The sequence below is a fragment of the Oncorhynchus mykiss genome, chromosome 13 (genome assembly GCF_013265735.2).
Source record: "Oncorhynchus mykiss isolate Arlee chromosome 13, USDA_OmykA_1.1, whole genome shotgun sequence".
NCBI classification, from domain to species: domain Eukaryota; kingdom Metazoa; phylum Chordata; class Actinopteri; order Salmoniformes; family Salmonidae; genus Oncorhynchus; species Oncorhynchus mykiss.
Window position 1 is genome coordinate 20,985,235 of NC_048577.1, and position 14,303 is coordinate 20,999,537.

At 46.0% G+C, this 14,303-nt stretch overlaps 2 protein-coding genes across 2 annotated transcripts; both read left to right on the forward strand.

Annotated features, from left to right (window-relative positions):
- Positions 1–128: 128 nt before the first annotated feature.
- LOC110485914 (retrovirus-related Pol polyprotein from transposon opus) lies at positions 129–4,542 on the forward strand. Its single transcript, XM_021557141.2, has 2 exons — positions 129–1,798; positions 1,836–4,542. The coding sequence occupies exon 2, from the start codon at positions 1,858–1,860 to the stop codon at positions 3,211–3,213; it is 1,356 nt and encodes a 451-aa protein (XP_021412816.2). The 5' UTR covers positions 129–1,798; positions 1,836–1,857; the 3' UTR covers positions 3,214–4,542.
- A 1,727-nt stretch (positions 4,543–6,269) lies between these two features.
- On the forward strand, positions 6,270–13,630 carry LOC110485915 (YLP motif-containing protein 1). The gene is made up of 4 exons (XM_021557142.2): positions 6,270–6,544; positions 9,578–12,598; positions 12,770–12,844; positions 13,059–13,630. Exons 1-3 carry the CDS (start codon positions 6,479–6,481, stop codon positions 12,824–12,826), a joined length of 3,144 nt encoding a protein of 1,047 aa, XP_021412817.2. The 5' UTR covers positions 6,270–6,478; the 3' UTR covers positions 12,827–12,844; positions 13,059–13,630.
- The last annotated feature ends 673 nt before the right edge of the window (positions 13,631–14,303 follow it).

Sequence of the window (14,303 nt, forward strand, 5' to 3'; positions counted from 1 at the left end):
TTTGGACTCATCAGACCAAAGGACAGATTTCCACCGGTCTAATGTCCATTAATCATGTTTCTTGGCCCAAGCAAGTCTCTTCTTCTTATTGGTTTCTTTTAGTAGTGTAGTAGGATGTCCCTTGGGGGTATACGTACCTATGTAGGACATGCGAGGGTTAGGTTAATAAACAGGCTGGCGCTAGAACCTCGTTTTCGCGCGTCTTTATTTTAGATCATACTACATGGTGTCATAAAATTCACATAAATGTGAAGAACGTACCAAGTAAATCATACATTCAGGCTGTTTCAAAGCAGGGAGGGCACAGTGTTGGAGATAAAACAGCGCAGATCATTATTTTGCTAGCTAACGAGCAAGGACTAAGCTACTGCTAAGCAACATGTTGCAAGAGGAAGAAGCTGGCGGGATTTCAGGGTTTGCGACTCCCAAGTTCAACGGGCTCTGGCGCAAACACGGACAGGCCAGTGGCTAGGTGCTGACGGATTTCGCATTAGTCCCCCGGAGAATTTTGTTTGTATGGACATTCGAAACTGGCCGAAATGGATCAGGCGATTTGAAAGGTACAGGGGTAGCATCAGGCTTAAACATGAAAAATGAGGCATTTCAAGTTAATACACTGATCTACTCTATGGGTGATGAAGCCGAGGATATATTAAATGCTTCAACGTTGACCGAGGAAGAGAAACTTAACTACAGTGCCGTTAAAGACTGTTTTGAAACGCATTTTGTAGGGAGACGCAACATTATTTTTGAGAGAGCTAGGTTTAATATGAGCAAACAGGAGCAGGGTGAAACCACCGACAGTTTTATCACAACTGTTCACAAACTAGCAGAACATTGTCCGTTTGGCGCGCTCAGGGAAGAGCTGATCCGAGATCGGATTGTAGTCGGAATAAGAAATATCTCACTTTCTGAAAAGTTACATTTGGATTCCCAGCTGACCTTGTCCAAAGCTGTAAACCAGGTTAGGCAGAGTGAGACAGTAAAAAGACAGCAGACGATGCTGCGCGACAGCAGCTCCTTGCAGAACGAAGAGAGTGAGGAAATAAATGCATTTTCATACAGAGCTAAAAAAACGGAGGGGAACACAGAACAGAGACAGACGTGGAGAAAACTAATCACAGACAGCACCAGTAGCTAGTTCAAATGTTTGTCGCAAATGTGGGAAATCCCCTTTCCACAGATGGAAAGATTGCCCAGCAAAGGATGCGGAATGCAGGAAATGTCACAGGAGAGGAACTTTTCAGTTGTCTGTCGATTAAAGCAAATGCATGAGGTCTCAGAGGAGGTACAGCAGGACAGCATCTTTCTGGGAGAAGTAAAGGGAAACAATACTGGCTGGCATTCAGACATTAAACTCAATGGGGAGTTTGTGTCATTTAAACTAGACACTGGGGCAGCAGTGACAGCTATCCCAACTAGGCTGTATAGCAGCAATAGCAGAGATGGCCCTTTGCTCTCTACAAACAAAAAACTGTACGGGCCCAGTAATAACATTTTACCAGTGGTAGGGCACTTGGTGATTCAACTGGAGAGTAAAGACAAAAGTGCCATCCAGCCTGTCTTTGTCACTGACTCTCTAGCCAGACCGTTACTGGGGCTGCCAGCAATTGAAGCATTGCAACTCATTGAGAGAGTGAGCGAACTGGAGGACCCAGGTGAGGTTTTCAAAAAGAAATTCCCCAAAGTGTTTTCTGGTCAAGGAAGGCCTGAAAGAAGATGCTGTTCCCTATGCCCTTACCACCCCCCGCCGTGTGCCTATCCCTTTATTGGCCAGAGTAAAGGAAGAGTTGGGGAGGATGGAAGACCATTGGGGCGGTGTCTAAAATAGAGAGTCCCACAGACTGGTGTGCAGGGATGGTGGTGGTCCCAAAAGCCAATGGGGAAATAAGGATCTGTGTGGACATGACTAAATTGAATGAGGCACTCTGCAGAGAGACACACATCTTACCATCAGTGGAGCAGTCACTGGCTCAGTTGGATGGCTCACAAGTCTTCACAAAGCTAGATGCCCGCTCAGGTTTCTGGCAGATACCGCTGTCATCACAGAGTAGTGCACTCACAACGTTTATAGCACCGTTTGGCCGGTACTGTTTTAACGTTTTGCCATTTGGAATCGCTTCCGGTCCTGAGCATTTCCAAAGACGCATGTCCCAGCTGTTGGATGGGCTGAGCGGCGTCATAGTCCACGTGGACGATGTGCTCGTGTGCGGAAGGGACAGAGCAGAACATGATGTAAGTCTCACAGCAGTTCTGACCCGACTCCAGGAGACTGGCCTGACACTCAATGAAAAATGCACTTTTGCACAATCAGAGGTCTTGTTCTTGGGACACAAAATCAGTGCAGCTGGAATAGAGCCGGACCCAGAGAAAATCAGCGGCATCACAGATATGCCCAGACCCCAGAATGTGGCTGAAGTCAGGACCTTCTTAGGCATGGCCACATATGTGGGTAAGTTCCTCCCACAGTTCTCAGATACAACCAAACCTCTGAGAGACTTACTAGCCAAAGAGAATGACTGGACATGGGGTCACATGCAACAGGTAGCGTTTGACAAAATCAAAGGAGATCTGGCCTCACAGAGAGTGCTGGCCCAGTACCGTCCCCACGCTAAGACAACAGTATCAGCAGATGCATCATCCTTTGGGCTAGGGGCGGTCCTCACACAGATGCAGGACAACATGGAGTGTCGTCCAATAGCATACATCTCCCAAAGCTTATCCGACACAGAGCAAAGATATGCTCAAGTGGAGAAGGAGGCGTTGGCTATCCCATGGGCATGTGAAAGGCTCAGCCAATATCTTATTGGCCTGCAGTTTTCAGCAGAGACTGACCACAAACCACTGTTGGCTCTGTTAGGGACAAAAGCACTGGACGACTTGCCTCACAGAGTTCTGCGCTTCCGCCTCAGATTACTGAGGTTCACCTACAAGATGGTGTATGTGCCAGGGAAGGCACTGATCACAGCAGATGCACTATCTAGGGCCCCAATTAAACGTCCATTATCAGAGGAGGAGCCATGTCTAGAGGGTGAGGTACAGGTGTCCATTAATGCAATAAGGGACAGTCTTCCTGCATCTCAGACCAAACTGCAGCAGATTGCAGAGGAGCAACAACAAGACCACATCTGCCAACAGATAGTGCAAAAAGGGATGGCCCAGGCAGGAGGAACTGCCTCAGCTGCTGAAGCCCTATTGGGTGCACCAAAGTGACTTCCACTGTAATGGAGACCTTCTCATGAAAGGACTACGGATAGTTATCCCAGAGACTCTACAACCAGAAATGCTAGACAGAGTGCATGAGGGACCCATGGGGTTAACCAAATGCAGACTGAGGGCTCAACAGTCAGTGTGGTGGCTTGGTCTGAGTACTCAGATTGCCAAGCTAGTGGCCCAGTGTGAGGTCTGTACAAAATGTCAACCTTGTCATCCGGAGCCAATGATGGCAACGGAGCTGCCAAAACGGCCATGGCAAAAGGTAGGGGCGGATATGTTCTATTGGAAAAATGACACTTATCTGCTAGTGGTAGATTACTACTCAAGATACATTGAAATAGCAAAGACACCCAAAACCACATCAGCTGGTGTTATCAATGGATTCAAGTCAATTTCTTCCAGGCAAGGGGTCGCTGAGGTCCTGGTTACAGATAACGCTCCCCAGTTCTCTGCGAGCTCCTTTTCTGCTTTTGCCGCAGAATATGACTTCATACATGTGACCAGTAGCCCCTACCATGCACAGAGTAATGGTGAGGCACAGAGAGCTGTGAAAACAGTCAAGGGACTGCTGAAAAAGAACAAGGATCCATACAGGGCTCTGTTAGCTTACAGAGTTACACCACTGCATCATGGGCCGTCGCCTGCCGAGCTCCTGATGGGCAGGAGGCTGCGTTCCCCATTGCCTGTCTCGCCGGCTCAGCTTAAACCCCGATGGCCTAACAGGAAGGCCTTCGCTGAGAGGGACAAACGGCTGAAACAAACGCAAACTGGAGACTTTTTAATCGGAGACACCGTGCTAAGGAGAGGCCAGAGCTGGCAGAAGGTCAACGCGTGTGGATTACAAACTCAAAGACACCAGCAATAGTGCTGAGGAAAGCGGATGCCCCACGCTCCTATGTGGTGGACAGAGGCTCAGAAGAGGTACAAAGGAACAAAACACACCTCAGAGCTCTTCCAGATCTACCAGCCACACAGACCGAGGCCACAGAAAATGCACAAAAAGAGGGTGAAGGAGAGAGAATGCTCACAGAGCCACAAGCGCGCCCAAAAAGGGATGTGAAGCCACCAGAGTGGCTGAAAGACTATGTTACGTGAAGAGAAAACATACTGCTGGGGAACATACCCAGCAAAAAGAGACTGTACCTAAGTTAATGTTCATACTGTGTGATTTAATGCTTTCATACTGTTTCAGGATGGGAAGTAGCATGTTAGAGAATAATACTGGTTTCCAAATTGCATTTCACTTCAGTGGTTATGCATGTTGAGTTCTTGTTCATGGGAGAGGGGAAGATGTAGTAGGATGTCCCTTGGGGGTATCCGTACCTATGTAGGACATGCGAGGGTTAGGTTAATAAACAGGCTGGAGCTAGAACCTCGTTGTCGCGCGTCTTTATTTTAGATCATACTACAAGTAGTGGTTTCTTTGCAGCAATTTGACCATGGAGGCCTGATTCACGCAGTCTCCTCTGAACAGGTGATGTTGAGATCTTGAGTGTCTTACTTGAACTCTCTGAAGCGTTAATTTGGGCTGCAATCTGAGGTGCAATTAACTCTAATGAACTTATCCTCTGTACCAGAGGTAACTGTGGGTCTTCCTATTCTGTGGTGGTCCTCATGAGAGCCAGTTTCATCACAGCGCTTGATGGTTTTTGGGACTGCACTTGAAGAAACTTTCAAAGTTCTTGAAATGTTCCGGATGGACTGACCAGTAATGATGGACTGTCATTTTCTCTTTGACTATTTGAGCTGTTCTTGCCATAATATGGACTTGGTCTTCCTCAGGGCTATCTTCTGTATACCACCCCTACCTTGAAACAACACAACCGTTTGGCTGTAATGCATTAAGAAGGAAACCAATTCCATAAATTCACTTTTAACAAGGCACACCTGTTAATTGAAATGCATTCCAGGTGACTACCTCTTGAAGCTGGTTGAGAGAATGCCAAGAGTGTGCAAAGCTGTCATCAAGGCAAAGTGTAGCTACTTTGAAGAATCTCAAATATAAAATATATTTTGATTTGTTTAATACATTTTTGGTTACTACATGATTCCATGTGTGTTATTTCATAGTTTGGATGTCTTCACTATTATCCTACAATGCGTAAAACAGTAAAAATAAAGAAAACCCCTTGAATGAGTAGGTGTGTCCAAACTTTTGGCTGGCACTGTATGTATGTGACTTTGCAGATCTGTTTCACATTAAACACCTGTAAGTACGCCATTTGTCAAATGTGCTATTCATTGTTACAAGTGAATGGGGGTTAGTTGACTGACTGCCCCCATGTGAATTAACTAATAAAATATTAGCTCTGTCTGCTGATGTGTCCTGTATTTATTAACACTGTAGTTTAAAACGAACACTGCAGTATTCAATTCAGTAATTCAGTATGTACTGACGTATTTAGTCAAGTTAAGTAAAGAATTCAACAAATGTTGTAGTTTTGTTAAAGTTGGGGAAATTCTAATACCGTCCTGTTGGTGGCAGTGTTGCACTTCCAATCCTATAAAATATCCCAGCTAACAACTCTAGAAGGAACCTAACCAAAGATTGTCTATTATATTGACAAGATTTTTGAGTGACCAATCTAACAGTGGAAATGACATGTCCCTCAAAGATTGAAGCCAGGTTGGAGGAGGCGAGGTCAGGTGGGACCATTCAGCCAATGAGAGGGCAGATGCGTTTAAACAACAGCCATAGAGATTGAAAGAAGACTCATCTTTGTATCGGTGCTATTATTGTATCAGTTCATTTTCTTTTTCATTGTCTGATTTCTTCCAACTCATAGGAATACCCACCCAGTTGACTACTTTAAAATAGTGGAAGCCTTCAATTTCAATGTCCACGATGTGTCCTTCTATTTCCATAGCCCAACTCCAATATAAAGTCGTTATTTTTTTAAATTGCCGAAATGCCACGTGCATACACTTATATCAGTGCATTCGTATCAACCTATTTCCTGGGCTTATTTTAATTGCTAGATTTTGTGGCGGAGTAAAACCTCACTCTTTGCCTCTTGCTCTCTGACCCCACATTCGTTTATCAGTGGAAACGGAAGTTAGGTTGAAAATACTGTATCCGTGAAAACCGGAAACATCCGCTTTCTCCCAACCCCGCTGGAGACGTATGACTGGAAAAGCTAACTAGCTGTAAAACTATAGTTTATAAACCTTTTTATTTCTACACTATAATACTACAATCTGGTTTTCAAGTCAAAGAGCTCAGTGGTAGGGCGATAAAATATCTGAACCCTCAAAATCCAGAATGAGACGACACACAACATATAATGATGAAGACATGCGCGATGCTACCAGGAGGAAGGGAGAGAAGGTAAATAATCCGATTTTGTCCGTTCTTGCACATGCATTTCCAGAAGTATTGGCAATGTGACTATTTACATTTGGTGATTTAATTTATTTGCCGGTACCTTCCTGACTGGCATATTTATGTTTAAATAGCCAGCCTGCTCTGAAAAAGACATTAGCTAATGTTAGCTAATCTGACGTAAACTAGCTAACGTTAGTTGCTAGGAAACTCTGATCTGCTTCTAAAATATGTGGACTGGATTTATTTTATATCATGTTTTTACAAGTGTAATTCAATGTAACGTGTATGACGACCAACTAAACTGTCTGACCTACCATATGCATGCACATCCACATCCAAGCATTCCTTACCAATTCTCTCAATTACCAAACTTCAGGTTTTATTTTGACGATGTATATATTATACATTTTGCAAGTTAGGAAAATAGTGTGGTTTGCCAAGTGGATTCTTCTCTTCCATGCGCTGGCAGTCGAAATACAGAACAGAGAACCGAGTGTAGGATAGAGTTTCCTCAATGTTCCTCCACACAAAACTCACGCACAGCTAACCCTCTCACTTACTATATACTACATCTACTACTACAAACCAGTTTAGTATTTTATTAGGCACCCCGTTAGCTGTTGTCAAGGCAGCAGCTACTCTTCCTGGGGGAACACAAAACATCACATCTTGCAAAACCTTGTGCATCATACAAATCCACATTCCCACCACTACATCACAAATGTACATTGTTCCACTACTACATTACATTTTGGGAGAGATTTCCACGTAGTCATGGCTCTATATAGTACTGTGCGTTTCCTAGCCTCTGTTCTGGGGACTGTGAAGAGAACCCTGGTAGCATACTAGCATGTCTTATGGGATATGCCTTGGTGTCTGAGCTGTGTGTTAATTTATTGAACAGATAGTTTGGTACTTTCAATACCTCAATACCCCCGGTGTAACACAGTTCCCCCCCCTCCCTAAAATAAACGATGGCTGTCCATGGTGCTGAAAGTGCGATAAATGTTTATTGGTAGTAATTTTCTCATGTTAAGTCTAACATTTCACGAACCTATACATGACGCAATGCTGCCATTTGTAGACTGCTGACTGGTGGCAATAATGTAATTACATGTTCAATAATTAAAATTGGAAATTCAGATTGCAAATTCATGTTTTTATGCAACCGCATACTAATCAGCTACCAATGGATTTTTAAAATAATATACAACTGTCCTGTATAGGCTACCTGAACCTGCCTGTCATGAGCCGTCCTCCTGCTCTCTCCTAGTTTAGATAGAACGTTGTTGTGAGTAAAACCAGTCTATTAATGCCAAATAAGTCAGTCCACCCACAAAACACTAGTTTACTGGGGATTCAGTGTACTATCTATAGCTATGTACTGTATTTAGCTGCTATTTAGCTGCTTTTTATAAAAGTAGCAGGTAGCCTAGTGGTTAGAGCGTTGGACTAGTAATCGTTTGCTTGATCGAATCCCCAAGCCAACAAGGTAAAAATCTGTTCCTAGGCCGTCATTGTAAGTAAGAATTTGTTCTTAATAACTGACTCGCCTAATTAAATAACGGATACATTTTAAAAAATTGCCAAACAAGTTTTCTTCCCGAGTGGCACAGAGGTCTAAGACACTGCATCTCAGTGCTAGAGGTGTCACTACAGACCCTGGTTTGATCTCGGGCTGTATCACAACCGGCAGTGATCGGGAGTCCCATAGGGTGTCGCATAATTGGCCCAGCGTTGTCCGGGTTAGGGGAGGGTTTGGTCGGGGTAGGCCGTCATTGTAAATAAGAATTTGTTTTTAACTGACTTGCCTAGTTAAATAAAATTTAAAAAACAGAGGAAAAAAAGTACTTGGCTTGAGGGTAAAATCAGCCACTATTTATTTATTGTTGAACTTGTCTGGCTAATAGCCTACACAAATGGGCTGCAATATTCAAGGTAAATTAAATCTAACTTTAGAGTCTCCTGAAATCCTCCATTTTTTTTTGTGCAAATCTTTTCACAGCGGCCTGGAGATCCAGTTTGCTGCCCGACTTTTCTATACGGAGTATTGCCAACCCAGACAGTCTTTCCTGACATGTTTCATTATAGGCCTATGTCCATTGCGCTGCACAAAATGTAAACGTATTCTTGAATAATGTATGCCAAGATATACCTGAGATAAGGGACTGTTGATATTTGCAACCACACAACTCAAACACCGGTTCACCAGTATGAATGAAATCTCAAACCGCTTTCTTTTTGTCTGTCCAGTATCCAGGACGACCTGTCCCCAGAGCTTCGAATACCTTTGTTTATTTCCATAACGTGTTGAAGCCGGCAATTAAGGAGAATGAGGGGCTCAATTAAAGATGTTGCAGAACTGCTGTATTTGAAGCACAACTCACTTCTGCCCAGTTTCCCAGATGTTGCTATGGCAATCAAGCTGTGTTTACAATCCTGTAACAGTCGCTTCTGCGGAGAGATCGTTTTCTAAACTAAAACTCAGAAGGAACTAACTGAGTTTTAATTAGGTTCTCGGTCTGATATGAAGCTATTGAACCCCTGAGTAAGTGCCACTCATTGCACTGGCGCCGTCGTAGCCTTAACCACGGCATTTGTTCACCGATATCCCCTCAATTAGTGATTTATTTTTGTTCAAGGCCCGAGGCACTTTTTCATTCACATTCCCGAAGCCCAAGAAACTAAAACTTAGCTTACCTATGGAAATTAAAAGCGTTAATATTAATTACCTTTTTGAGGGTAACTGTCAAAATTCTGGATTCAATTAAAGAAAATAGACAGACTACTTTGAGCCAGGAGAGACTGACTTACATGTTTTGGATGTTAGCCCTCTGTGTACATTTAAGGGCCAGACATGCTACTCTGTTCTAGGCAAAGTACAGTTGGCCCATGTCCTTCTTTGCAGAACGTGACCATATAACTGGTACGAATCGAGTATGAATCATGTCAACCTTCATCCATTTTTAAGCTATAAAGCAAGCAGCTGTCTTAGTAGATGGTTATCCATTGATATTTTCTCATGTATCCTGTTAGGTCCCTGAGGATAAACAACACGAATCCACCATTTACTCATTCAGGACACAGGAGCAGGACACAGCAGCCACAGGCTTCCAGCGCTTCCTCAATGTCCTCAACAAAGGGGTGGACATCAACAAGCTCTCAAAGATTGTCAACAACGTGAATGAGTTACCCCCTATACAGGAGGCCCATCCCAAGACTGCCTACAGGAGTGAGTATAAGGAGGCCCCAGCTCAGAACTCTCAGGATTGCTTGGGGCCCCACAGTAGAGCTCTGCCACAAGACCAGAGTCCCTCTCACATTCGTGAAGAAAGGAGGCTGGATCTCCCACATGGCCAGCTCCAGAGCCTGCTGGAGTCCATCGGGCTAGACCTGGGGGTGGAGGAGTTGGGCCGACTGACAGACCGGACCAAGGAGAGGCTGTACGGGATGAAGAGAGACCAGGAGAGGAGCCCGTTGAAGTCAGACAGGCACTCTAGTACTAGAGACTGGGACAGAGAACGAGACGAGGACACAGAGAGGGAAGGATCTAAGAGAAATGGAGAAAGGGAACGGGACAGAGACTGGGCCAGTTCTGAGAGAGACCGAGAGAGAGACGGGGAAAAATCTGAGAGAGACCGGGACAGACACTCTAATACCAGGGACAAGCGCTCTGGTCCCAGGGACAGGCACTCTAGTACCAGGGACAGGCGCTCTGGTCCCAGGGACAAGCACTCTAGTACCAGGGACAGAGACAGACGCTCTGGTTCCAGGGACAGGCACTCGGGTACCAGGGACAGCAACAGGGACAGGCGCTCTAGTACCAGGGACAGCCAGAGAGATAGGCACTCTGATACCAGGGACAGTGAGAGAGACAGGCACTCTGGTTCCAGAGACAGGGACAGGCACTCGGGTACCAGGGATAGCAACAGGGACAGGCGCTCTAGTACCAGGGACAGTGAGAAAGATAGGCACTCTGATACCAGGGACAGTGAGAGAGACAGGCACTCTGGTACCAGGGACAGGCGCTCTAGTACCAGGGAGAGAGACGAGGACAGACGCTCTAGTACCAGGGAGAGAGACGAGGACAGGCGCTCTAGTACCAGGAACAGAGACGAGGACAGGCGCTCTAGTACCAGGGACAGTGAGAGAGACAGGCACTCTGGTACCAGGGACAGGCGCTCTAGTACCAGGGAGAGAGACGAGGACAGGCGCTCTAGTACCAGGGACAGAGACGAGGACAGGCGCTCTAGTACCAGGGACAGAGACGAGGACAGGCGCTCTAGTACCGGGGACAGGCGCTCTAGTACCCGGGACAGGCGCTCTAGTACCAGGGACAGGTGCTCTAGTACCAGGGACAGGCGCTCTAGTACCAGGGACAGAGACAGGGACAGGCGCTCTAGTACCAGGGACAGGGACAGGCGCTCTAGTACCAGGGACAGAGACAGGGACAGGCGCTCTAGTAACAGGGACCGAGACCGGGACAGGCGCTCTAGTGACAGAGACCGGGCCAGGCGCACTAGTAACAGGGACAGAGACAGGGACAGGCGATGTAGTACCAGGGACTGGGACAGAGATGGTGACTGGGAAAAAGAAAGTGACATGGATTGGTATAGGGACAAGTCCAAGGAAAGCTCTTCTGAGCTCAACACACACAAGGACCCTATATATCCTTTTTCTCACCCTCCTAATGCATCTATGATGGCAACCTTCTCCACCACCCAGTTCTCTCTGTATACCAGCAGCCCCTACGCCAATGCCTTCCCTCCAGGTTGGGGTTATGCCCCTGGCACCATGCCCCCTGTTACCATGCCCCCTGTTACCATGCCCCCTGTTACCATGCCCCCTGGAACCATGCCCCCTGGCACCATGCCTCCTGGCCTTATGCCCCCTGGTAGCATCCCCCCTGGTACCATGCCCCCTGGCCTTATGCCTCCTGGTACCATGCCCCCTGGCCTTATGCCCCCTGGTACCATGCCCCCAGGCCTTATGCCCCCAGGCCTTATGCCCCCTGGTACCATGCCCCCTGGCCTTATGCCCCCTGGTCTTATGCCTCCTGGTACCAGGCCCCCTGGCCTTATGCCCCCTGGCTTTATGCCCCCTGGCTTTATGCCCCCTGGTATTAGGCCCCCTGGTTTTATGCCCCCTGGTTTTATGCCCCCTGGTTTTATGCCCCCTGCTACCATGCCTCCCTTCCCATACCCCCCCCCTGGGTATCCACCCTACCCCAGCGCCCCACCACATTACTCTAATAGCACAGCAGCCTTAAGCCAGACATACGCATACACCCAGGCTGCTAGCAACCTCCAGCTCTCATCTACTCAGCCTGCCAGTAACCACCAGTTAACATCTATCCCACTCCCATACAACCAGCCCACTGGCAACCTGCTCCAGCTCATGAACCTCCAACTCCCAAACAGCAAGCCCGCTAGCACCCGCCAGCTTACATACATCCAGCCAGCTAACAACCCCCAGGGCAAATCTACCCAGCCTGGTGGGACCCGCCAGCTTACATACTTCCAGCCCGCTAGCAACCCCCAGGTCACATCTACCAAGCACGCTAGCACCCGCCAGCTTACATACATCCAGACTGCTAGCAACCCCCAGGTCACACCTACCCAGCCCGATAGTGAACTCAAGGTCACAAGCACGGCTGTACCGACGCCAGCACTGAAAGTGTTGACCCCAGGCCCCATCTCCTTGAGCAAGGCCCAACAACTGAAGGAGCCATCACCCCCCCGCTGTCTGCATTACGTTAAGACGGTGGTGCCCAAGGGCATCAAACGCCGCATGAGACGGTCAAGAGTCACGAGAAACAGGCAGGCGCTTGAAGAAAGGTGTAATAAATACAAGAAAGAGGTTCTGAGAAAGAGGAGAATATATCGAGATCTCCAAGGGAAGAGAGATGGACTGATTGCAAGAGCTGCAGCGAAAGTGGCCGCTCAGTTGGCGGCAAAGTACCCCAGGGCCCTCTCTGAAGCGGAGGCAGAGAGCGAGGTTGAAGGGGAGAAAAAAACAATGCCCGAAGAAGCGATTAAGGGGAAACTAAAGAAGAAGGTTTGTGTAATTACTTCTGGAAGTACAGTATTGTCTTTGGTAGGAAAGACCTTTGCTTACTTCTATGCTGTTCTCACTTTTGTCGTTATTGCTTGTGTCTTTTTTTGCTAGCGATATTATTCACCATTCGGTCATATTTTTGTTGACATGCGAGTGTATACCCTTTCTCAGCTTGAAGAGTTCAACCTGAAGATGAAGCGGAAATCGACGCAACAAACACCAACATAAACTCGAAGGCAGTTTGTTGTAAGTAAAAGCAGTAGAAATACTCATCTATTTCGCCAAAGAATGTGTATACTGGCGTGTTCACTCCATTTTGGAGAAATTTGGAAAATAGAGTTGTGTCTTAAGTTAATGACCCTGGAATATTTGATTTGGGTCAGTTATGCAATGATTCTATGCGATGATTGTTTTTCCGTCGTAGCAAGTAATTTGTCTGAACTCTTTCTCTTTTCTGCAGATCTTCACTTGGCATCATGAGCTCATCTCCCACTAGAATAGAACCTGCTGCTGACCCATCTAGACCCTATGGACATCAGTTGGCTTACATTGTTACCTATCAACCATTTATAGATTTGTAATGACACTAGCAAAGGATTTGTTATCTTTGAGCCACATCCTTTAAGGCTACATAGTAAAGATTTTTTTTTCAGATTGGGTTTATCTGTAGTAGCATGGGTACGGTCAGGGGCTTTTCTTGACAACGTGATCTGACTAGCAAAAATGATTGCCTATATAGGCTTTTCGCTTTAATTAGGTCCTGGATATTTTCCTAGGCTGGTCATTTGGTCAGGAAAAACTCTTAACCCATTTCTGTGGATCCTCTTTCACTGTGTATATATACAAAATAAAGAGTTATTTTATTTCTTTTTCTCAAAAAGTTACTTCAATATGGAAGTCATGCTGATGCTATAAACTGTCACACTCCGTCCTGTTGGCGGCAGTATTATAATTTTAATCATAAGAAGGTGGGGGGAGAAATCTACAGAAGCAGGTACAGCAGAAAAATAAAATACTTTTTGTCTTTGACTAGCTAGATCGTTACTTTTGTGTTCGCTAATATATACATTTTTATGCAATTGTATTTGAAGTCGAGCACCCTGTCAGGCTTTGGTAGGGTACGTGGAACTTGTTTGACGCCTCAAAATCCGAAATGACACGGCGAACATACACTCTTTCAGGCCTAAGACAAAGAGCGCGGGTGAGGTTGCAGACAGGAAGTAAACACTCGTTTTATAGTTACTGCTTGCACATTCTTTTTTAAGACTAAGGTCATGTGTTTGGTTATGATAAAAAAAAAATATTGGGCTATATGCTTCTGTCACGCTCACAGCATATTCTGAAAATGACAGCTTGTAGCTAACGTTTGCTACCTAGCTTAGTAGCAGAGGTTCTGCATCAGATTCATGCAGCTCTAGTATTCTGAACATAGTTAGCATTTATGAGGCCAGCAATCACGTTCCTCACATGCTAGGAACGGATTTCCTCAAGTTGTAATGAAAAGGTGCCAGTCTGTCCCAAAACACAAGTTTTATGGAGACTTGTGGGAGGTGTGCTTATAACGTCGCCACCTGTATGCGCTTGCATCCAGACTGAGAAGTCCGCAATGGTATTCCTGACCACATCCTGAAGTGGTCAGCAAGATCTGAACACAATCAGCACAAAGCCACTTCTGTGCGTCTAGACCCCTATGAGATATTCATAT

Excerpts from the sequence above, each read along its gene's own strand:
- LOC110485914 (XM_021557141.2), top strand. The coding sequence starts at position 1,858 with ATGGTGGTGGTCCCAAAAGCCAATGGGGAAATAAGGATCTGTGTGGAC.
- LOC110485915 (XM_021557142.2), top strand. The coding sequence starts at position 6,479 with ATGAGACGACACACAACATATAATGATGAAGACATGCGCGATGCTACC. Across the intron at positions 6,545-9,577 it reads CCAGGAGGAAGGGAGAGAAG|GTCCCTGAGGATAAACAACA; the intron begins GTAAATAATCCG and ends GTATCCTGTTAG. Across the intron at positions 12,599-12,769 it reads AGGGGAAACTAAAGAAGAAG|CTTGAAGAGTTCAACCTGAA; the intron begins GTTTGTGTAATT and ends ACCCTTTCTCAG.